Source organism: Ascidia mentula, chromosome 9, assembly GCF_947561715.1.
Source record: "Ascidia mentula chromosome 9, kaAscMent1.1, whole genome shotgun sequence".
Taxonomy (NCBI): Eukaryota; Metazoa; Chordata; class Ascidiacea; order Phlebobranchia; family Ascidiidae; genus Ascidia; species Ascidia mentula.
Genome location: NC_138574.1, coordinates 10,254,729 through 10,279,943, shown reverse-complemented (window position 1 = coordinate 10,279,943; position 25,215 = coordinate 10,254,729). Strand labels below are relative to the sequence as shown.

The following is a 25,215-nucleotide window of genomic DNA, read 5'->3' as shown; positions in this document are numbered from 1 at the left end:
CCTCACACCTAAAAAAGCGAAAATTAGTCAGGATCGCCGAATAAACAATAACAGATCTTGTCTGCGAGTCTGGGCGTTCAATTGCCGCTCCGACGGTGCAGTGTAATTTTACCAAACACTAACAACCGCGCCGTGCCTGTACGACCTGCGAAGGCCAGCCTCAGTTTTCGATTTCATTTCGTAAGTCGTATGAATGTTTGCGGCCGCACCTTCCTGCACCGTCATGTTTTGGGTTCCAGGCTAACTTTTCCATGACGACCGGACGTGCCTTTTTCCCACCAACCCATATGTCTCCTTCTCTCGAATCTTGGAATTTTATAGGGATTTCGTCTTCCCGGTTAACTAAAATAGTGCTTTAATACTCAGAGATTAGAGACTGGTAAGATTTAAACATCCATCAAATGTATCAAGTTATTTTATGAGATGGGTTTTTAGTAATACTTTCTTGTTTACATACATCTGTGTGGTACAAGTTGCGCACTGGAGATGCGTTCATCGAATTGTCTTTAAAAATGTGGAAATGTTGCAAAATTTTTTCAGAAAGTGGAAATGTTGCAAAAATTCGCAAACTTGCATTAAAAGTTTCGAAACTAACTCGAAGCCGAAAATCATACCCAAATAAAAATTAATTTTTTCGCCAAATACCTTCAATTTTTGCACATTGTGGGAGTTTTTTGACATACACACTTTCTTAAAGTAGTAAACCTGCAACGTCTACACGCGTAATCCGGTAGTAGTATTTCGGTCACCGGTAGTTCCAAACTTATCAGTTCATTACTTACATGTCACCATTTCGTAGAAAGAATACAAATTCACACAACCCAGACTGAAATAAACGCAAGAGGGTGACCTTTAGGATAGGAAACCGGCGACACGACGGCAATGGCCTCTATGTTTAGGTCGTGCTGCTATTTGGGGCGTTTTAATCAGAAATGCGTGCTGGGCAAGCGAATTCGAACCGACTAAAGTTTGTTGCAATTTCCCATTTCAACGCAGGAATCGCGCCTCGCCGAAACACCGTGGATTACTCCAAAGGCAAAAGAGTTTACTTTCAATTTCAGGGGCGGAACCACGAGGGCACGACTCGATCTAACCGTCGCCACGCAGCGTTTCTGACACAAACAAGAACCGCGCGTCTCTCGGGTGATTGTTTTGTCACAGCGGTAACTGCCCGGTCCAAAACAACGTCTCCAGAGTGGCAATGACATGCCGATTTCGGCGTTTCGAAACTGAGACCATTGCAGCGGACGCGCGCTCACCCAGGTGGCAAAACATCAACAAGCATTGGGTGTGTTGAGTTGAAGGGACAGCAGGGTTTACGTCCGCGCCGCCAATTTTAATTATCCATCGTAATATGTCAGGTTCCCACGAGTCAGACATTTTCTGCATCGCAAAGGCAGCTTTTGTGCTGAATTTGTGATGATTACAAAAGTATGCCACAGGAGCATTTGCTAGGAAACCACTTTTATGGAAAAGTAGAAGCGAAGTTCCTCTTCTTTTGATTGGATGAGGCAAGTTCAAAAATATGATTGGTTTCAAAAAGACCGTTCGGTTTTTTGAACCAACCAACCAAGATTAAAGATCGATATAGAAAAATCAAAGGACAATTAAAAAGCATTACCTCAACCAAATTGTCATTAAGCGTAACGATGTCGTTCAACACTACCCAAATACTTTAGGCCATAGTCAAACACATATATACACGCATTCTACCGTGGCCGCACCCCAAACCCCAACTTCCTCATTTTTACTCAAAAATCTACCACATGAAGGGTGACACTTCCTCTACACACCGGTGACGGCACCACCTTTAGAACCGCGAACGGCAGGTGGCAGTTGCTTAAAACAACTCCAGGTTGCCAAGCATTTGAGGGCGGAAATTTGAGGTCACAGTGTTTTGTATTGAGGCAAGTGGAGCCGGCAATTTGACTTTCGCTCGGTCCGGGCACAGGTTTTTCCTCGCCGTACTTTAGAAGCGCCGCCGAGCTTGTTACTTGGGAGATTACACCTTCGCGGCTTGCGCGGTGCGTGCTGCTGAATGTGTGGGGTAAAAATGGGCACCTTTAGGACGCGGCAACAGCTGTCGTTTTGACAAGCAAATAAATCTCACGTTAAGGGGACCTTTGGAACCGAAGTAATATCGGTGTGGACATGAACGAAAAAATAAGTCAACTTTGTAAAGGTGCGAGTCAAGGTGGCCGAATTCCACGCATTGAGTTTGTTGCTCGAAAGCACCGGTGTCCCGTGTACGTCATTGGACTACTTTGATAGCGCAATTACTCAACACTTTGGAGTTTCAACACACAAGATGTCACGTTCCACTTTAGATTCAAATGTTAATTTTCCAGCACAACACACCAACTGGAAATTGTGAACCTCAACTTTGGTTTTGTTTCGAAATTTTTTAAATACAGTACATGCTTACGTTTCTATGCATAGTTTAAAAAAATTAACAGTCAAGTATATTGCTATTAAATAATCACAACGATCCGTTTTTACCTGTCCTGTCAAAACAAATAATAGAGAACACGAACTGAATATGGCTTGAACAGAAGAAATCCCGCACAACAGCCAGAAACAATTTTTCATAACATCCAAACTTCGCTTTTAAAGCTGGGGCAACACAAGAACACCCCAAAAACCCGAACCCGCATCCGCATAAACGGCCAAACTTCAGCGCCCAGAATGTGCACACACTCTCTCGCACACGTGTGTACGTCAAATCGGCTTACAAGGGAGCTATCACTACGCAGGGGATCGAATGATGCAAAGGCCTATGTCACAGCGCGTTGGGGTTCTGAGGAGCGGAAAGAGCCCCCAGTCGAGCGCTGGCACAAGTTCAACGAGCAGCGGCGCGTACCTTGCGGCGAATTAAGGTTTTACCCGGGGCTTATTAGGGTTTCGCGGGCGGGCCGAGCGCTGAATGGGCCCACAGAGCTACTAACAATCAACGTCTATCGCTTGAGTGCAGGCGGTCCTTAAAACTAGGCTCTCGGGCAACAACAACACACGGGGCGCTTTCAATCAACTCCGCCATCAATCTAAGGCCCCAATGGGGCGCCTATGGTATGCACATTGGGCCGTTTGCAAGGCTCGCTCTAACCATACGTGTGTAATGTTGTCAGTTGTAATCCAGCGTATGGTGTTTGGGTTTCCGCAACCAAAATGCCTCCCGATTTGAGTAGAGGTTAAAACGCGGCTGGTGGTACGAACCAAAAGGGGACTTGCAAACGACTTTGGTTTTCAGAAAAGAATATTTCATTTCTGCACTAGTCGTCGTGCGGAGAATAGGATTTCGCAACAGAAAAGCGTTTGTTTTGTTGTTGTTTCTGGAGGATTTGACGTACATTAAAGGAAGCGCTTTTCGAATCAGTTAAATACATATTACGTTGATAAGCATATTGTAAGTAATTGTTTTGCTGAACGTACAAAGGATATCATTTAGTTCAAAACTAGAAAAGAATCTTTCTTCATAAATAGTTTTTTTCATGAATCAGACAAACTATTTGCAGACTTATGAAAACGTTTTTTTATTATAATCGCACACGCCCGCGCAAATATCCAGGTGTCGATATTTCGACGCGTGCCAAGTAATAAGGCTCGACAATCGGTACCGAACCGGCGTAAGCCCTTCCGTCCACAGTGACGTAACAATCAAAAAGCGACCTGGCTTTTATAACCGCAAAGTGGTCACGTCGCGAGCTGACGAAAGTTTCATTCTGGGCGATTATCCGCGGCAAGTGTTGCATTGTTGGACGCTTGAGATGGAATCCTAACAAAATTGCCACCCTCGCGTTGATTCGTTGCGTCAACATACGGCGCCTGTATGCGGCCATTTCCAAAATTCCTCCCGGGATTTCGAAGAGAGAGGGGGGTAATTGAGGATTACGTCATTTGTGTCCCAGAGGGCGAAAAGCAAGTCTTTTCAGGTAAATATTGTTCAGTTTAGGAGGAAAAGCAAAAATTATGCATCGTAAACGTGACTGGTATCATTTTAGTATTTGAACATTTTGCTTTGTTTAAAACACACATACGTCAATTTCTCTCTTTCGTACATGATGCTGTACTGAGAGCACACGACGCGTTTAATTTTAAATTTAAACAGATTAATTAGTGATTTGCTGTTCCTTATTTGCAAAAAAAAACAGTCCTGTAAGTACAGTAAATAACCAATATCAAAAACCAACTTCCTGCCTTTACCACATATCGCAAAATTATAATTCGATGCCAAAATCCTTAACACACCTTTCAACAGGCTCCGTGCAGTCTACGGTAAACTTGACCATCCTTCGACTCACAGTCACCACCAACGTATGCCAGTTGCCGTCTGTGAAGCGGTCGTCCCGAAGGTGAACGGATCGAACCTCGTCGCGGGACATGTAGTCGAAGTACAGGCGCCTGGAACGCATGCGCAGCGCTACGAGAATTGTCCTACGGTCCTGTGGGCAAATATAAACAAATTTGCTGTTGTTGAATTGCAGGGATGATGTAAATATATGTTGAAGTGAGACTTTGGGATCAATAGTGTTTTGTCGCAATACCTTCACGAAATTGCAGGAAAATTCCATGAACGTACGAAATGTTCTCCACACATAAAATGTTGGGTGATATAAAAAGTTTTGTTAGAAATATCTTTACCTGAGCAAGTAGAGTCATAAGAAACTCGTTGCTGGAAGAAAGCATTTTGTGGTTGAAATTCACAAGAACCGAAAATTCTCCAGGAAAACGATCACAATGCACGAAAATGTCTTCGCTGTCAACTCCTGCCAACAAAGCGCTGGGTCCAAATCTAAGTGAACGAAACAAAACCACTAAAAGTAAGTTGTCGGAACAGTCAAATTTACGAAGTAACAGGTATGTAATTAACCAACAGCTCTTTCCACCCAAAAGCTACAATTAACATTTACGCCAGTGTTTTTCGATACAGCGTCAACACCTTCCTACGTCACAAATCGTGGCGGTTACGCTCGAGTTTACAGCCAGCACTGGTGAACTTTGACCCCGCGTAATTGGAGCAGGGAACAAGAAACGTAGCGACTGTGGCTTTAAACGGTCAGTAACGATAGGGAAGCTCCCATTTATCTCAGTGTAAATGAGGAAACCCCATCCCCGGTCGTGTCGTATAATACGCCTCTAATTAGCGGTTGAAATCCTTTAGCGAATCTGTTCTCGACAGCCGGTCAACAAGTGGATGTCACGGAAACTGGAAAATTTGAGGCTCAGTGCATTATTTTGTGTGTGTGGTTATTATTTGTTTGCCTTTTTTTAATAAAAAATATCAATTTTTTTTTGAAGGGGCCCACGATAGTTTAATAGGTGTGGTTTTGAACAAAACACCTAAAATTTAAAAGCCACAAGTACCTACCTGTAACCTTGGACTCCATTAACGTTCACAAGTTCCACGCCGTCTGTATAGCTTTGCGTATCGCTCACAGCCAGAGCCAAGATGTCCGTTGGTTCCGAATCTGCAAAATACAAGTCATTTATAAATAGGTAAGCGTACGAAAGCACGCAGATAGCTACATTTAAGGCAAGCTTAACTTATTCAATTTGATACTTGGGCTTCCGTAAGTCAATGTATCGTAAAAAAACAAGGACCAACTAACGGAATATTGCTACAGGAACATCTTTTTTACTTTTTGTGAATTATTTGAAGATCTGTCAGAGCGTTTTTCTTTGCAATATAGACAAGACACCAAAATACACATTCCACATGTTACGGGGTCGGGTAAGCATAGATTAGCTGAAACCCATTGCCATTTGGCGCTGTGGAACTAAACCGGGACGATAAAAGAAAGTAGGACTTCAGACTACAGCTGTTACATACACAAATGTGCAAATAAACCATTCTGAATAAACCGCAGCAATAGGCGCGACATGTATACCTATAGGTTCTTGAAGGCAGGGGCATAATTCGATTTATTTGCTGTGACAATATTAGTGCAAGTGCGTCTTGCTCGAAGCAGCAAGGCTTTGAAGTTTGCCGGCCGCTGTGCGCAGGGGAGGCCGCAAAAGTGAACAATGCGCGCCGAGGCCTCCTCTTCCTGTCAGACGTTCTCGGTGAGGATTTATGCCCGACACCGTGTGACAAATGTACATAAACAATTGGGGTGTGTTGAGTTTCTGGATAAGAGAAAAGTGGAATCTTCGGTGTGGGAACGGGAGGATGCTCTCCCTCTCTACCAGGTGCTAGACATTGCACAAAATTGTGCAAGCTGCATACAGATGGCCACTGTTTCGACCTATAAGGTCTCATCAGTGCAGCTGGTGTGACTATCCAGACGACTTTGCCGTGGTGGTGACTAATGGAATGTTTGTCCAAACATTTAGACGCCACACGCGGCCCATTGAAAATAAAACTGTTTCCCAAATGTTTTCGTATTATCAAAACATTAAGGATAAGATGGGTTGCCTGCTCGCTCGAAATGCAAAAAGGTTGCGCAAGCGATTGCGTCAAAAACCGAGCAGCCACGAATTCAACGAGTAACAGGTAATAGACAATTCCTTCCTATCTGTAATGTCATCGGTACAAGTTTGACACAAGCGCAACCCTTGACCTGGGACATTTCAGTGACAGCACTGAAACAAATTCGTTACAAAAAAACACTTGTTACTGTCGTATCCAACCCGCAACTTGAAACCCAAATATTCCAATTAAGTCAGGTTGGTGGTACGGAAAACCGGGAGTGAATTTCAACCGTGCGGCCAAAACATCCGATCCGCGTTTTACCCTAGTTCGATTGATGTTGCGATTGTATCAGGGGTGGCCTGAGCGGAAACGGTCCCTCGAAAGTCGCAACACCATAGATCGATCACCAGAAACTTGGCGTTACAACAACACCCTGGCTTCTTGCTGAACGACATTTGACCGTTATTGGTCCCGCAAAGGAAGTGGGCCATTTTTCATGCCACCTCGTTGTTTCCAATATTGCGGACATGTTTTGTTGTGGAGCGGGGTTCGGTTTTATTGGCCGACTGGCACCGAATGCAGTTGTAAAAATCGATCGTGCGATTGAAAAGGTATATTTGCATTTGTGTGGGCGAGGAGTTGTCAGTTTCTGGATGAGTAGACAGACATACGTTTAGAGCACATTGACTGATACATGATTCACACAATCATAGTGGTTCCAACTTTTTGCCACTTGCAAATTGAGTGATACAAGGAAGAAATCGACGGAGTATGCGTTTCAAACTATATTATGTGAGCTTCCAAACAAACATGGATCAATGGTTAATATCAATCCCAATTGGGATTCAAATTTTTTTACAATCACTTTCAAAACGCGGAAAAAGTACATTTTACAGAAAAACAACAACCAAACAGTATCAAAAATCCGAGAATGCGTTTCCGATAGCAGGAATAACGAAACACAAACCAGGCATATTGAACTTTGCCACAGGAGCGCAGTCGCGTACGGTGGTCGCCGACCCTCGTCGTTGCGAAAATTTAGGTCTGTGTTATGGGAAGTCTAGGAAAGGCAAAATAAACAAGCGTAGCCTTATTTTGCAATTTTACTCCTCGTTACCCACACAAGTGTGCCAAGTTTACGATAGAACGTTTATTTGAGGTGACAAGCAGAGATACGGTTTCCATTTAATCGCCGGGTCGACCTCGCTGTGTCTCACGTGACAAATTAGAGCCAATCGTGGGGCTAAGCACGTTTTTGCTAACCATGGCCTCTCAAGTGCCAAAACATACAGGATAACAGAATAAAGATCATGTTCTCAACAGTGTATGTTTCCTAACAATTACAGTTTGCGAGAAAGACCGTGGCTACATGCTGTACATGCGTAATGTTACTGGCAAATCCTGGCGTTGAGCCATTGCTCACCAGCTAATTTGTAGTGTTTCGAAAGGGTTTTAACCGCAAGATATAACGTTGCCAATTATGCGAAGTTACCTCAACTTCAAGGGTAAAATGTCGTCTGCGGTTTTCTGTTGAATGTCAAGGTACAAGGGACCAGGGAGCTATTTTCTATGTAGATTTACCAAGGGGGCGCAGTGGCAGTAAACGCTTCTAACGTTACAAAACTTCATGACCCCAAAGAAAGTTGCATGACATGTAAAACTCCCACACAAGTTTTCGTCTGAATGCAACGCTTGCAAACTTCGTTTTGAAAAACAATTTGTTTTCAACATCAGTAGAAAGCCCCACGTGACCATTTCCTGTATTGTTGTGTAATGAGTCTTTTTTCAACCTAGGAACTTTTCCCAAAATAATTTTAAGATTTTTGTTTTCGAATGCAGGGGTTTTTACGTGGATATGGATCGAATTTGTGGACAATTAGTGCTGTTATCGCCAGGGCTAGTCCTTGGAACATTTGGCTGATTTGACCAAAAGTGAAGAAGGGATCACCACGCAACCAAACGGAGCCCCACAGTTTACCATGGGACTAGAAAGAGGTTACATCCCCAAATTTCGCTTTTGAAAATTTAGTGACCTTTTTATGGGCGCCTGACGTGATACCCATGGTTTTGTTGGTGCCCATGCCATTTTATTTCTTTAGCATGTATATCTGCGTTGTTGTTTTTTTTCTGCGGAAAATACACTTGATTTGATTTTTAAGGTAAAGTACAGGCATATCTAGCGATTCCTGAATCTTTTTATCCGATCGAGGGCCGCATTTCCAGGGCCCGAACTGGCCATTCCATCCGCCCCTGCACCTGGGGTGGCCGTTGAGAGTTTCTGAGACGGACACCTGAAGGTGTTCGCACCAGATTATCTGCCCGGCGTTCTGAAAATCACTAACAACAACGCGATCGCCACTGTTTGCTCTCTCGCCATCGATCACGTGATTTTGACAGCTTCTCACGGTCACGTGGTCGGTTCATCTGTCGCGAGGGCGGTCGCTTCAAAGTGGCGCATGCAAATCGCGATTGGGCGGCGCGCGCGCGAGAGTTTGAGGGGCCTGGGGTGAGTTAGAGCCATGGCGGCGGATTAACGTATTTGGGCCCAACGCTGACAGACGCCTCCTTTCACTTGTTGAAGGAGAGCAATGGGAAACGAACAGCGGCCGGTGCAGATGACAAACAATATATTGTCGCTTGCCACTTGTTGCCACCAACTTATACTGCGGAAAGTTGGAATGTTAGTCAGTAAAGTAATTTTCTTTGAACTTTAAAGCTCAATTAATTGGATTACAAATTTAACAGGGTTATTGAATGCAACAAGCTCAAGGTGGTGCAAACAGAGCTCAAATTTGTCACACGATGTTTTGCATTAAAACAGTCTTCCACAGCTGTGTCGCTCAGGGGGCGAACATACCAAGGGAGTTGACATTTTAATGGCAGCAGACAAACGCTTCCGTCAGCATCCAAGGGCGAGGGGTTGGATTAAATATCGCATAGTCGCCTTTGAGACTTTAGAGGAGCCTTTTTGTCGCCTGTCTATCGACGCCCGAAGCTGAAGTTCGGAGGCTGCTCGGTCGCTGCGACCGATATACTTTCCTAAACTTTAATCTGATCAGCGACAAAGCTTAAGCCGGGCGTATGCGGCTGAATTTTGGCCCAAAAGGCCGCCACACTGTGCGCTGACGGAGTAAGGGCATCTTCACAAACACCAGGCCTCATGCGAAATTGCTCTTCGTTTCCACATCAAAGCGGTCGTGGTTGGCGGCCCGCCCTGTTTTAAGCACTGCCTCAAAGTCGGCCCACTTTCAGAAAATCTGCGTCGAATTAATAGTCGAAAGATGCCGCGTGAATTTGATGCTTGGCGTCATAGTTCGTGAAAGCCCGAAGCAGCCACATCAAAGACTGCAGGCTTAAAGTCGAGTAGCATCTGCCGGCGAAAAAGTCGTCTTTTTGTTGGCATTTGGTTTTGCGGTTAGACCCGTACTAACATGACCATCCCGATAAAAGCTACCTGTATTGAAATCTCTCCGTATTGCTTCCGTGAAAGCACATGACGTATTTCTGAACTGAGTATAGCGATTTTTTGCGAGATTGCTACAGATAGACACACTGTATAAACGGTCGGTTTCGACCATGTAGGGTGTTACTATGCGTTAACGACATGATTGTATCTCCCACACCACAATAGTGATTTTGCTGTTGTAAAAATGTACGTTCAAATCGTCAAAACCAGTATTCAAAGATATATTGCCACGCAATTATGTTCACCACCGACAGAGATATGTAAGGATGAATGCAAAAAGAACATTACGACATAGTTCTCATGCGAATGCCGCAAATATTTTAATACACAGTTGTACACGACACGACTGCGATCATTGCTCGCGAAACGAGGCTGTAATAAGCGTCACTTTTGGTTTACACAACACAAAAAAGCCTTAGAAAGTGAGCCGCATTTAACCGCTGTGCTTTCACGTTGAGATCAGCGCATTGGATAGGTTTGGGTGGTTAAGGAGATTGCATCTCCAGTCGCGCAACTCCGTACATCGGAGATGGTATCGTTACACTGCCATTGTGATCAAATATAAATATAACACATCTTGCCATTACCGGTGGCTTTGTGGGGCCAATTTACCGCCCCTTCATCGACGTCATTGCAAGAGAATGCGCGCGCATCTTTGCTGTGTTTTTATGACGCATGTTTCCTGCAGTCCGAGTTAAAGAAAAACCGTGCGACGTGTGTTTAAAGAAAAACCTCTTCAATTTGATATATTGAAATATTCTGGAATTTTCTTCGTGAGTTATACCATGTGAACAAACTCGCACAAAACACGTTGACGAAACGGAAATTTAAAAAATTTAACTTACATACTTTATACTTATACTATTACCATACATGTTGCGACTCTCTTCTCCCATACGGCACAAATTGATAGAACATTATGAGCCGTGTTTAAAAGTCACCCTGCAACGGCGAGCAATAAGTTTAAATACCCGAGAGAATGAATCGGGGTTGTCGTAAAATCAACGGCCACTTCTTGTGCGATCACCCGCATTCCGTAAACGCACTTCTCAGCAATGATCGTTTGAACGCACGCCCTCCAAACATGACTATCGTATGTATACGCAGCTTGTCTTAACGGTCGGCCAACCTCGTCTGCAGACCACTCGTCCGGCCTTTAAACGCCCGCCGTTAAATTTTACGGCAAAATGCCTTTGCCGGGGACAGCGCCTTGATGTTTTTATGTTCAGAGTGGCTTAACAGGCCCCCTACTGGACTTATGGAAAAGGTCAATGGGTTACTATTGGCGCAGAAGTATAGTGAGTCGGCGTTTTAGTGGCGTTGGTGTAAGTGTGCCACACACACTGCACCGGAAAACATTGCAACTTTACGTGCTGCACGACGGGATTTCGCGCTCCCAAAACCGAAGGGGACGCCACTAAAACGCCGACTAACCTTTTCCATTAAGTCCAGAAACGAAAGGCGAGATGAATGCGCATGTTAATTCAACAACAGCGCTGATGTTTATTATTGTGATAACTGGTGTAGGAACGTACAATTCTTAAAAAGAAAATGACATGACCAATTTGTCACATTTCCTATTGACAATAACCTTGCAAAAAAAAGTAAAAATAGTGGAACTTAGGTGAAACAAAATACCTACGTCAGACAAACATGACCTGCAAGAAATCAACACAAACATATCAGAACCAGACGTATCTGAGCAAAAAATCGGACCGTTGTTGTTTGTGTGCGATATCATGAACACCACGCCATAATATTCGTATAATGTCTCACTGGACGTGCTCAGCGAGGGCCAGTGGACGCCAAATAGCTGACATCACTCGTCAATCAGGCTAAATGGCCCCAGCATGAAAGGGCCCCACAGCGCAGCCCCATCAACTGTATGAGCAATGGTGCGGGGCGACTGGGCATCGGTGTCCGACTGTCAATCAACTCGACTCGTTTGTTGTTGCTGGCTCGGCTCCTGGAATTTGGCTTACACCCTAATCCGAATAAACAGTAGATTTTCACGTTTTTAACTCGATATATGTTTAGATTTCGTCCCGCTAACCGTGTCAGGAGTAATTCATTGAAATACTATGTTCTTTTTTTCAAATTGCTGATATTTTAGCAATGACGTGCATACAACAAGGCGTTGTATTCTATCTCAGTTTCCCAAATTCATTGGTGAAGTGGGCCGGTGGTTCTCACGAAACGCAGGCGTAAGTGCGATATTTTAATCACTAATATAGCGAGGAAATCTTGAGATTGAAATGTGTTGATTGCCGGTTGGTGACCCCACCCAAAGCCATGCTTGTTGCTTATTCGATCTCCTCGGTCCTTGAAGTGGCGGCGAGAATGTGCAGGACGTCAGGTCGGGCGAATGTAAAGGCCACGCTCTCACATTTCAGTGTTATAAATAAAGGCGTAACACGTGGTTATGTCCATCCGCATGTAATTTATTTACACGTGCATTTCTCAGTGTTAACCATGATCAAGCGACAAAAAACACATTGATCTTCACAGGAAACGCAACTGCAGTTGTTAAACAAAACGTAATTCAAGCATGAGTTGTGTTCTGGCTTCATCTGCAATTCAATGTTAACCCGTCCTCACAGCTCTATACAGTATACCCTTTTGTGGTGGATAGGAACAATATTTCGTGCATTGCAATCGAGCAAAACAATTTAACACCTTGGTAAACAACTTTTTATACGGTCGACAACAGAGGCCTGTAGCCGGGCATTGTGGCGTATTCAAGTGAACCAAGGTCTATTCAACGCATGGAGCCATTCCTCTTCCATAACCTTCTCGCTATTACTCTTAACCTTGGCTTTGCGAGTAACCGGGTTCATGGGAAAAGGTTTTGCTCAGACAGAATATCGTAATGCTCCATCAATGTGCCATTAAACGCATTCCCGGGCGCCGGTTGCCGACTTGCGGACACACACGCGCACGTCGGCAAACCTCACTGAAAGGTACGCATCGAGACGTGCCCGCACTCAATATTTGCGCACGTTTGGACACATAAAGGCACACCGGTGGGTTTGTCATGCTGGGGGATGCGCGGTGGTCAGACCAAGGGAATGAGACGTTTTCATGCAGCCGAGATCAATGGATATTTGGATGGGTTATTTTTGGTAAGCAAACTCCTGACAACGCCATACACAACGGCTCCGGCGGGCCAGTAGGGCGTGGTACGCATTGGGTGACCTTTTGCATATTAGCCTTGGCAATTAAACGTGAACGACGAAGGCCTTGATCCGCCGGCCTTTCTACAGGTGAAGATCGATCGCAAATTTGTGTGACCCAGGCGCTTTTCCACACCACGAACCAGCCAGTTGCACAAATTTGAACAACAAAAATGGGTGATTATTCATCAAAGGGAATAGTGTGCCATCTTAGTCAGGTTTTTACGACTAGCAGCTGATGAAACGGGCGCGACAGCTTCGCCAGCGGGCCCCGGGAATGCCTTGCACAAATAGAGACGCGATTGTGAATCATTTTCAACGTCAACGTCTCGTTTTATGGCGTCGCGAAGGTTATGTCGAGACGCTCAGATGTTTAACACAATGTGTGGGCGATAACATGGGTTGTAACATTTGCATTTGCATCAATTTCCCTTTTTGCAATGGTCTGAGTTGGGGTAAGTGTTTAATGGCGTGTTGTACAACGTTTATAACAATAAAACGTAAGTGCCCTCGAAAAAATGTGACAATTTAATTGAGGCGTAACTGAGCCAGCCCGAGTGCAGAAAGTTGCTTGCAACACAAACGCGCCGCGAGACACCCTTTCCAAAACCACTGACAAATCAAACTACACGGTTCTCACACAATACGCACGTTGTTGCGCACTCGACAACACCCAGTTGGAGTACGGACAGTGCCATGCATCAACGACAAGTGGCTTTGACCAAATCTTTGCCGGTGCCAAGTCGAGTTCCGCAGATAAACCGCATAATTGCAACCTTTTACAGGTTTCTCCTGCTAAGAGCAACCATTACCGCCCTCGCGACAATCAATTGATGCTGGGATCACCTAAAGTTAGTATTAAGAACGTAACGGGTGTGGGCAATTTCGCGAATTCATGAATGGCACCTTTGCCAGCTAACTGGAAACGACAGGCAGGAGTTAAGTTGTAATTATCTTGAAATGACAATTGAGCCCTTGAATGTAGTCTATATACTGAAAACTACTCACCTACATTCTTTTAACGAACAACGTGCCTCTTGTGCACAATAAGATAAACTGGAATGGCACAGATATGATCATTTTTCGTCTTACCTGCACACAAAACAGCAGCTGCTCCCATAGACGGCTTTAATAGTTGAAGTATTTGCAGAATTACAATGAGGTACAACGTGGGTCCGGTTAGGATTTGTGTAGCGGAAGTGTCGGGCAAACGTCTTCGTTTCTTTTTTTCGCAAGATCCTTCCGCTTTGCTTGCAACTTTGTTTACCTTGGATGAGGGGTCAAACGTCCTACAACTATGCAGTTTAACCTTCTGGCGTTGCGTCGAAACGCATGCGACGAGTTTGGGATCGGCGAGGCGTGACCAAAAGCACGCAAATTTTCGAGGAATTACAAAAAGCGCTTTGTTCCATTTCGGCAGCTTGCGTGATGTGAAAGAGCCGCAATGGCACCGACAGCAAGTTGTGGCTTCGTTTTGAGGTATATCCATACTGCTTTCAGGTATTTACTGCAGCTTAGTAGTGCCAGGCTGCTTGTTCTTTGGTATGCCGGGACACTACATTGTCGCGTGCACACGCTGCTGTTCTAAGAAGAAACAATTCACGCGAACCCTAAAAGAGATTTGCACATTATTAGAATACCAAATTACACTTTGGCGGAATAAATCTTTGGTGCAAAATCTAACGTGTCTGTTATCCCTGGCAAAACAACACTACAAGCTAATATTACATCCTCAACTTTTTGTTTTGTTTCGACAAGGAACACGTATCACATGTAGACGGGAACAGTATGTTACACAGAATAGGGCAATATGAGCTTCCCTTTGAACGCAGTTCGCAGTTAGAGTGAACTGCTGCCTCGACGTAAAGGTCATATATGAAATGGTGCGACACATTGTCTGGTTTGCTGCGGCATTGCTGCGTTTCCATAAATACACAACCGGTTAACGTGCGCCAAAAACGTATCCAAGCGGTCGCCTCAATCCGTATAAACCGCTTAGTGACTTCACGCGGGCTTCACAATAGGCCGTGTACTGTTGCGGATTACCGTACAAAGGCATGCGAGGTGTTCAGCGCGTGAATGCTACTTTGATTTGTGGCAAACTCTTGCAGGAGGTGCTTATTTCTTCTCGCCGCCTTGGCGCATAAATCATTTGTGATCCGCCGGCAAGGCGCAGCGGTACCGGAATCTCTTTCCAGTTAGCTCGAGCGGCTTTGCATGCGGCGTGATTGGCATACGGGCAACGCTAGAGACGCGCAAACAGCCTTTCAAGGCTGCAACGGCATCGGGGCAGATCAACAAAGCTACATGTGTGGCATTATCCGAAAGCCGTTTATCGGGCGAATGTGCGACGTTCCTCGAGATCATACCTCGTCGAAACAGAAAGTTTTTAACACCTTAGAACACAGAATGCACCTGTCGACGGGTAATGCACCGCATCACATAAAGCGAAAGTGCGCTGCCCCCGCAAGGCCTACTACAATTGTTACTACTTAAGACCGTCGTTTGCTTTGTTTCGGTTCAATTCTTGAGACGTGCGTTCCTGCCCACAGCATAAACAACCCTTGCACCGCTGCTGGCCCTTGGCCCCTCTACACACAGTATAGCCTGTTTCTGCGCCTGCGGAAGTCCAAGGGCCGGCTGATAGGTCAAGCTGTCCATACACAACCTTTTCTTAGACGTTGTAACTTTTCTGCAAGGCACGCAAAACTTTCCTAACCGGGTACCATACAAAACTTTGCCCGATGGCAAAAGTTGGTAATCTTTGGCCTTTTATTTCACAACCCTGGATACACAATTAAGCTTGACAGCCTGAGCGGTTCATCTACTGCGCCAAGACATCAAAGCATTCCTCTGCCAAAGCTAACGCTGCCATCGCTACGACGCACCGGCCTTTGTCTTGGGGCGCCGCGGTCTGCGCGGGACAGCCTCCAGTTGTTTGTTGACTTAATTCATTATATTTCGACTTGATTCCCGTTCGCGATCGATAAGGGTCTCGCACCGAGCACCATTTACCGGCAATTACAGGTTGCCGGGCGCAATTTTCAATTGCGAGGTTTCAGCACGAAGAAGGGCCCACAGATAAGGCGGTCAGGGCCGCGGGTCCATCAGCTAAACGAGGCGCGGCGCGATAAAGATCGGAAACATGTTGCAATTGAATTGTGAAGAATAAAACAAACACAGGGGTAAGTATAAGTGGTTGACCGGGGCGGGGCATCAACCGCGACTTAACCATACTCGCGGTAATTGTTCGAACGCCACTGAGCGTGTTGCTTGGAAGCAAGGCGTGGGCTGGGTATTTACTGAGGGAGACGAACCAGTTTGGTTTTGCTTCAGCCTTTTACAAATGAAAGAACGGTTTCAGATTTCAGATAGGAGAAAATGCGGCAAATTTTCATCTATCGACACCTACACAAGTTTTTTTAATGTTCCACTTTAAGCAAGAGGACGCGCATTCAAGATGAAAGCAAAACCGCACAATCCGCAGCAATCGTGGCGAGGCGCAGAATCAAAGGCGGCATTTTTGTTGCAAAATGTATCGCACGTGAAATAACACAACGCGCGATGGAGTGCTATGGAAAATCACGAAGCCACGTATCGAATCCAGGGCTAAAAATTGGCCACTTAAAGGCTGTTGCTGGCTTAGAGCTAATGATGGGAAATGGCGATGCTTACCGGTGTAGCCGCCGGGGAATCCGTGGACGATATTAGGCGGAGTCCACTCGGCTCCTGGAAACGCGAACTATACGAGAAGCCGAGGAACTCTTGCTGGGCGAATGTCAAGGGTCCCAACTTCCGGTTGCAAGCCTTACTGTCACTTTCAGGAAACCGTTCCTCGCTATTGTCGCGTAACAAAGGCGCATCTATTCGAACAATACCCATACAATCACAAGCGATACGCTCGTTTTGCAACGGGGGCCGCGTGGGTCATTGCATGCGACGATTGTCTCGTCCTCTTACCAAGCGAAAGCGACTCTTCCTTCCCCCAAAATCCATACTCCCCGTTTTCTGCACAAACAACCTTTCGTGGGAAGGGAATGCGTGAACTTTCGGTTCGGCGCATCTAATGCTCATACAGAATGATATGGATGCGTGTCTACGTCAACGAGGATTAAACTACAATCCGTAGAATCATCCGTCTCTCCGAAATTAGCCTGGCGAACGTTTAAGGAATGCCCACAACATAAAAATGCGACCATACTGGATAGCGCCGGATAAAAACAATCGGAAAAAGACAATGTCATATTCAACGTATTACTCATTTTATGAGTGCGTTGTCAATTTGAACATAAAATGTTAAATTCAATCGAAATGTCTGTTATAGGTAAAAAAGAAATAGTGCTATTGAATTTAAAAAAAGGAATACAAATTCTAAACGCTGCTTTCTAGGTAAAAACACAATTATAATAACGGTGCTAATACGTAAGTGAAACACAAGGTTTGTTCTGATAATTTTTGTTTTGATTGTTGGGCCAATTACTCAAAGATCAAGCCAAAGGCATCCCACCAATCACCTGTCTACTAAATGGTGAAGTGGACAACAAGGCTTTCCCTTTCGCATAGTTTAAAGATAAGGTGCACAATATGCAAGGTTGGTTGGGCAAGGAGGCCAAACCCTATGGCATGTTTTTAAGCCAACATACACTGTCAACCGCTGAAGAGTTTAGGGGTCCAACGCAAACAGAGTCTAATCCCTTGTGTACCTCTTTCTGCTGCCAATGCCTATATTTAGTGCACCCTGCAACAACTGGCAAGCAGACCGGCATTAATCACTGCATAATTTCGCCCTTGAGATCCGCTGCCAAACCCAAAGCGGTCTCCGTCGAACGGACGCTTCCGCAAACGCGCTCGCTCATTCTGTTGTTTCTGCACAAAGACTGCCTGTTCTTGTTGCACATTGGAAGAATTTTAGAATCGCTGCGGGAGTTCGGCGTTTCGATTCCCGCCAAAAATACTGACATCTTGAGACGACCTAACCTACAAAGCGATCAATCACTCTGCGTCCTTCTCATAAGTCGTATCAGATTTCAACTTCTTCGGCACACGAGCGTCGAGTGCTCTGGTCCTTGTGCGCCTTCCACACAGCTTCAAATATCGCGATTCGTTTTTTCACTTGCCTGGCGACCTGTGCGAGGCAAATGTTTCGAACTTCACATTGAACGGCAAAGAGCGAGCAATTCCCCACTAAATTTTGCGACACAAATCGCGACTCAGCGATCGTTCACCCGTGATTCGTCACTGGCACAGGTACTTGAACTTCCTGACTCGACGCCAAAATCCTGCTTCAACCAGTGCAACCTGTCTCAATATAAAGTCCAGGTCAACTGGTTTTCGACCGAGTTTAAACGGAGTCCACGCCCGTCAATTTGGAAACAGCCACGTTTGGGACAGGTGTCAGTGGCCAAGCTGCTCCGACTAACAAGACCAAAACATAGGAGCGCCCCATCTTGTACACCGGCAAAGGTGCCTCGGAGGCAGCGATACTAGCACTGTGAGCCCACGTTCGCACGATTTAACGCCACAAAAACGTTCTTTGATGTTGCCGCCCGTCGCGATTTTTTTTGCACAATCAGACCCCATGTTCTAACAAGCGCTGAGGCATTTTTTTCTTATGAGATCTCCGTCACTACTGGTTTCCGCTTAGCATACATTTTAATCTGCTGTCTTCTTTATAACCAAATTTTGTTGGTATTTCTTTAAATTTGCAATAAATATACATTAAAGATGCAAAAAAACGTCAATTCATTCTGCTATTCCCTTTACTGTGCTGTTCTCTATTTCTTTTTCGTAAGCTGTCAATGTCTCCTCTTGATTTTTCAACCTTTTTCTCATTGTTTTCGGCAACAAAACGTGCATGCCACAAAAAATTTCATTAACGTAAAAAACCGACTAAACATCGCCATAGAAACCAGCTCTACACCTTCAGAGATACTGGGGTTGGGCGGGACTCAACCATGTGAAGCAAGTTCTCCAATTTCACTTTCAACGGGGGCGGCTACGATACCCCGGCCGGGATCTTGCAAATGCGGTGTATCCAGCAATAGAGCTCGGTCCGTCGCACGCCGCTCGTGGCATCGCGGCGAGATGACTGGCGCGCTGTACTCAGGGATTACTTGCTCTTGTGCTCACGAATGTTTGTAAACACGACTGCATTGCTACAATGCTCTATGCGGACTACGGATAACTGTCGAGGTTTGATTGACTGCCTTGACTTTTTTTTAGTGGAATGACCTTTGAAGGGTGGGTTGTGTATAGGGGAGTGTGTGTTGCGAATGTTTTCGGAATATTTCCTTTTTCAAAAGTTTGATTTATGTGAAAAACGTATTTTAAGTGTGTGTTTTATTGAGGTGTGTAAATACAAAGGCAAGACAACGCGATTACTTGGGCATTATGCACACTTAACTTGTCCTTTAGCATCCAAACAAATCAAAACTTAAACTTCGGCAACAACACGAATCATTGCCTCATAAAGAACCAAAAACTAAAAAAATCTATTTTTTTGATACTGTGAGCCACAAGACAGCGGTTCAGGATCAACAGCAACTCTCGATGGAACACAAAAGCGAGCACTTGTTCGACTGCAGGTTTAGAACCGCGACAGGGCGCCAACGACCTCTTTGCTTCGTCGCCAGCCTGTTTATCTGGCCTTGAAGTCGACTTGTTGCAACACAACGGATTAGCGGCAGTCTGATCTGGTGCTGAAAAAACGACACTATGCGAACAATGTTGCCAATTGCCGACCGCCATATTTGCGAGGCCCATCGTGGGCCACCCGGGATGAAGCCAGGCCGTATAGAAGGTGCGCTACGAGAAGACACGGAGAAAAAAACTTCCTACACATCACACAGATTAAGTGACTTCAAAGATAATGAGCTTAATGCCAACTCGCTGTCCGCAAATCAAACGCCATTGAATGCGGAGGGCCCGCTCTACTTCGCGGATTAACCTTCCACGCGAAAGGCGGGTGCAAAATACGGGAAGACGACGACGGATTTCTGCAATGTGATGTCTAACTTCCGAGAAAAGTGCGGATTTATTTTTTTGGGCTTCAACATGGCGCAAAAATATTCAGGGCCCTATTTTGCTGATAATTGCTAAAATAAAAAACTTGCATCAAAAAATTTTATTTGCTATAGCAATGACGACTGCATTTCACGGCAAAAATTGTGCATATTAAAATACACATGCCCCTTGAGATCACAAACGATGACGTCATGCACATCGTGATGACGTCACGACGTCGTGCTGCAGAGCGGTGTCCATCGATCACGATTACGCATTTCGGCCTGTCGTGGCCGCGCTGTCCAGTTAAGAGGTATCCGCGCATCACATATACTTGTTTAGATGTCACCGGTCGCCTCACATGATTCGCCTGCCTGCTCGCATTGATTTATGTCCGTACCTATGACATCTGGATTAGCTGAACACGTTCGTTAGTTGCCGCAACGCAGAAACAGTTGCCATGTCCCTACCGCTGCGTTGCCTGCGCTGAGCTACTGTGGCCGGGCGAAAGCGCCTTTGATTCGGTATTTGCCAACCGCGGTAATCACGACTTGTGTCAATACTAACACTACAGATTTATTATGTGAGTGGAGTTTCAGGGCAGGGTCGCACGCTGAGGCCGGCCGTTTTACTCCGATGGAAATTAACTGTTACTGGTGTTTGACCAGCACCGCAATGATCGTGTGGAGTTTTTGATCTTTCCGACAATTTCTCATCGATGCCAAATCACGAATTCTTTGTTGGGCGATTTGAGGTTATACATTGCTCGATTAGATGCCGTTATTAGCCCACTATGCGCACAATTCAACTTTTATGACGTATTCATATATGGCGGACAACGGTAGAGCGATGTCCAACTGACGATTTCGAGTCCACACAGACTCCATACCGCCACCAAACGCATTAGAATCTGACTATGTTACTGCGTGTTCTCCTACTGTGGTTTGTGTACATAAGAAGTATCATCTTCGCATGCCATTTGGTTAAAGTTTAGACGCACCTAAGATAAAACATTCATTAAGTTTGTATTTCTATCAAAATTCAAACAGAGATCGTAGCAGTCTGCTCAGTAGACGAAGGTTTGTTGCAAACGTTGCCAAGAAATCCAAGCTAGTCGATTAATCATACGTGCAATAATTACCCCAATTTTCGATAGTCACAATAAAAACTACGAACTGTTCCGACATAATGTTTTTCAGAGCTTTTTTTCGCTTTTGTGGAATGGAAACAAATTTATATTGCAGTGGACACCGCTTACGACTTATGCGCAACATTTTACAGCAAAAAGAAGAGTAAACAACGACCATGAAGAAAACTAGAGCTTCTCTTTACCGACGTCTGGCGGACAATTTGATACTTATTTAAGTAACACGAGAGGGACTAACCGAAACAGTGACGGCGTCTAAAATATGGTTAAGCGCCCGACATATGCCGAGAAGCAAACCTGATCGGGATTTGCGGCCTGGATGTCCCGGGTTCAAATCCCTGTGTGGTTAAAAAAATTATTCTGCACCTTCAATTATATAACAATTTGTGAAATAATATTGAGAAAAGCCATAATATAGGAAAGCTGCAGACAGGGTGTGTACACGCACTGCTTCGACCTGTAAGGTCTCATCAGTGCAGCTTTTGACAGTGGCACTGTGCTAGCTTTTACACTAGCGGGCACACTAGTTTCCACTTTGTGGTACCTTTCGGCTATAGCATAGTGCCGCTGTCAACAGCTGACACACCCTGTCTGCAGCTTTCCAATATTGAGAAAGTTAGTGTAAAATATTTTTTGTTTTTTTCCACAGCCAAAAACATGTTGAATTATTGTCCTTCAAAATATCCAAACTTCAATTTCGGTTGCAAGTGCCTCTATGACAATTTAAACTGTAACAATTAGTGTCGAGCAAATGTCACTGGAATTTTTTACGCCAAGTTTTAATGGCGGCTTAGGCAAAATAAAACCCGCAGAATGTTAAGTACACTTTGTGTAGAACAGCCACGTTTTAATTCGTTCGTGTAAAGCTGGCAATGTTTGTGGTGTTGGCGAGTCAGCCAAGTCTGACACCTGCTTGGATTAATCACCGCGAAGTGTAAACAAACATTAGTCTGGTTATCTGTCTGGATTCGGAAAGGTTTTGTCACTGTCTTTTTGGCGCTACTGTCGCGGATTTTCTGGGAAACATTCCGCTACTGTGTCTCCGCGTGAAAAACAATTATATTGTATATTTGAGTCGTGATACTTTTTGGTGTCCATGGTAAAATGTGGTTGAAATGTAAACGATTTTATTCACAATGTTTTATTTATTTTGTGTAAGAACTCCAATAAAATACGTACTGCACGTAATTCGTGCTGTTACTTAAACCGAAATCGACCGTTTAAATAACTACCATATGTCAAAAGAACAAATTGAATCAATGCAAAAGAAACTCGCTGCTGGCTTGCCTTTGTGACTTGCGTTTATATTTTGACATGTCTCCAACAAAGCATATCGTGGTATCTAAGTTTTTCCAATTCATTCTCCTGATTTACCTTGGTCCAATCTATTTGGCTGTAAACGGATTTTTACACAGGATATTCTGCAGTATTGTTGTTTGTCAATCGTGCAGTTGTGACCAATATTAGCAGGAAAATTTTGCGACACAAACGTAACGGGTACTTCTTTTAACAATTCGACAACTCACTGTGTTATCCTTGCACTGAGAAAGTTTCACGCATGCTCATTAAAGCACAATGACAAATTTGAGAATTTAAGTATCATGTAGAAGCAAGACCACCATGCGCCTATCCGTCCGTTTTTTTATAAGATTCGTTCTTGCTGTTTTAGCTGTGACATTCTCGTTTTTAAATGTTTCACCTCAAACAACGTTACCTAACAGAAATTGTTTGCATTCTTACAAACCAAAGAGGTCATCAATTTAAAAATATCTGTAAAATTTAGCATCATTAAACGTTAATCGTGTCCATTTTTAGTCGTCCTTATTTTTGGTTCCAGATCGATGAAAACGTGCGTACAAGTGAAAAAGCAGAATAACTTTCATTCTCATATGCTCTTAACAAAGATCACTCCAGGACACCGTACAATGCTGAAGTATTTGCGAATGGAATCGATAAATAAAGCTTCAAGGTTTTAGAGATTTTTATATATAATGTCAATAACAAATGTTCCACAACAACCATAACATTTTTCCACGTAAAAACGTTCCCGTCGCTTATGTCGTTCTTCAAAGCCAAGAAGCCGTTTCCTTAATTCTCGTAAACACTTTCTACTTCAAAACAAAGATTCCGCGAGCCGCAAACGCTGGTTATTAAAGAATTAGCGGCCAAATCTTTAGCGTGACTCGCGAGGTGGACTGTTCATTTATCCGCTTCGCCGTTTTCCCGCTGTCCATCACTTTCCTGTCTTTATTCCACTAAGAATTGCCCGGATTGTAAGCGTATAAAATCGCGCTAGCGCGGACGCGTAATTGCCGCGCCATCCACCTGTCATACATGTCATTAATTACATGGCTGGGTATGTTCCGGAAGAGACGACTGACCATCGTAAGAGTTTTGGATAAGAATGGCGGTATAGTTGGAAAATATGACCTAAATGTCCTTGCGATGGCAAAAGTTGAGCATTATTTTATTACGGAGCCTGTTAAAACGTTTACACAGGCCTTTAATCTGGATAATAAAGATCTTGCTGTACACTTTCCACAATCGAAAAAAAATGATACTTCAGAAAGTTTGCGTTTTAACTACTTTCTGAAGTATAACCATGATGTCATTGATTTATTTTGGTTAGAATGTGAAATTGCACAAAAATTTGAGCAATTTAATGAACACACACGTCCCAAAACTTGCTGATAAAAGCAGTCTACAAGCTTCGGTGTTGTTCTAACAATGGAGTATTAATATTTTCAGGTAATACTCAACCGTTAGATGACGCCGTGCAGTAACGCTTTTATGACAACAAGAAACGTGTTATGGAGCAATGAGTGAATAGTCGTAGTGCAAACAACTGAACGACCTAAAGGTGGCCGTTACCTCTTAAAACCATTCAGGACATTCCACGTCATGGAACACGAAAAGAATTGTTGCGACAGAGAATTTTGCTTACCCTTTAACACGGGGATTATAGTAGACCTGATTGATAGCGGGGCGTGCCGGGGACAAGTTGAACAAGGGAAGATTTGTAACGATCGCTAAACCAGTTGCACGCCACTCGAATGTGAAGGACCCACGTCAAAAAAATTGATGAATCTAGCGTTTCAAATTGCAAAACCGTCTGGCAGAAACTCAGTGACTCGCTGAGAGCAAATTGGGGTCTTGGGGGTAATTGGCAGGACGCTTTCTGATTTGTTTGTTTAGCACAAGCCTGTCCGCTATTTAGTGTAAATTGTCTTCTGCGGCAATGACCTATGGCTCGGGGATGTTAATTGGAGAGTTCGGCGTGCCTGGGAAAGTTGCCCGCTAAATTAGGCGATAAAATTGGATTATCGGCGGTTTAGCAGTCTTAGATCTACTGTTTTTCTTACGTGTGCACCCGTGTGAGGCAAAGTAATTAATCTGCCGACACAACAAACTTGAATTGGCAACAGACGGAAATCTTCTCGTCGATAATCATCATGCTTCCAGTCGTGCCACTAGTATGTCAGGCACAAAGAAGTGCGCGCCTCCTTGCAAAACTTTTTACAAAATTTGCATATTGTATTGCTGTCAAAATTGTTTCACAACGCAAGGTGCGAGTATTGAAAGGCTTTTTATACTATATGGGCGTGCTGTGTTTGCGTCAGTGAATTCAATCTGTTTCCTCCAATCAGATATAATGTTCATGTCGGTGATTATTTTCACGCACATAAACCCGAAACCCATAAGCTTACGCAAGTGCCATGACGATGCACAACCAATTGCATCAGCAAAAACGTTTGTGAAAAGTATAAACTCCTATCAACGTCACGAACTTTCAACTCAAACCCTAAGCCCCTGGCCCAAGATAGGGTCACACAACAGACCCCACATTGAAGTGACAACACAACAGCGGTTATTATATTAGCACAGGAAAAGAAATCAATTCACAGTGGTGCTTGCTGTCGGAAACAACCCCACGGCTTGTTGTTTGGTTAGTGGGAACACATCCTGTGACGAAACACGATGTCGCATCGTCGTGAGAAAAAACTGTGCCGGAAAAGTA

General features: G+C 44.3%; 1 protein-coding gene across 1 annotated transcript in view; it reads right to left on the bottom strand.

The window, feature by feature from the left end:
* Window positions 1-14,570, bottom strand: part of LOC145912920 (thrombospondin-type laminin G domain and EAR repeat-containing protein-like) — a 28,205-nt gene extending 13,635 nt beyond the window's left edge. The window contains exons 1-4 of the mRNA XM_083000368.1: window positions 14,141-14,570; window positions 5,366-5,465; window positions 4,639-4,789; window positions 4,246-4,439 (exon numbers count right to left, since the gene is read on the bottom strand). Coding sequence (XP_082856494.1) covers window positions 4,246-4,439; window positions 4,639-4,789; window positions 5,366-5,465; window positions 14,141-14,537 — 842 coding nt within the window. The 5' untranslated portion in view covers window positions 14,538-14,570. The remainder of the gene's footprint in view (window positions 1-4,245; window positions 4,440-4,638; window positions 4,790-5,365; window positions 5,466-14,140) is intronic.
* Between the last annotated feature and the right edge of the window lie 10,645 nt (window positions 14,571-25,215).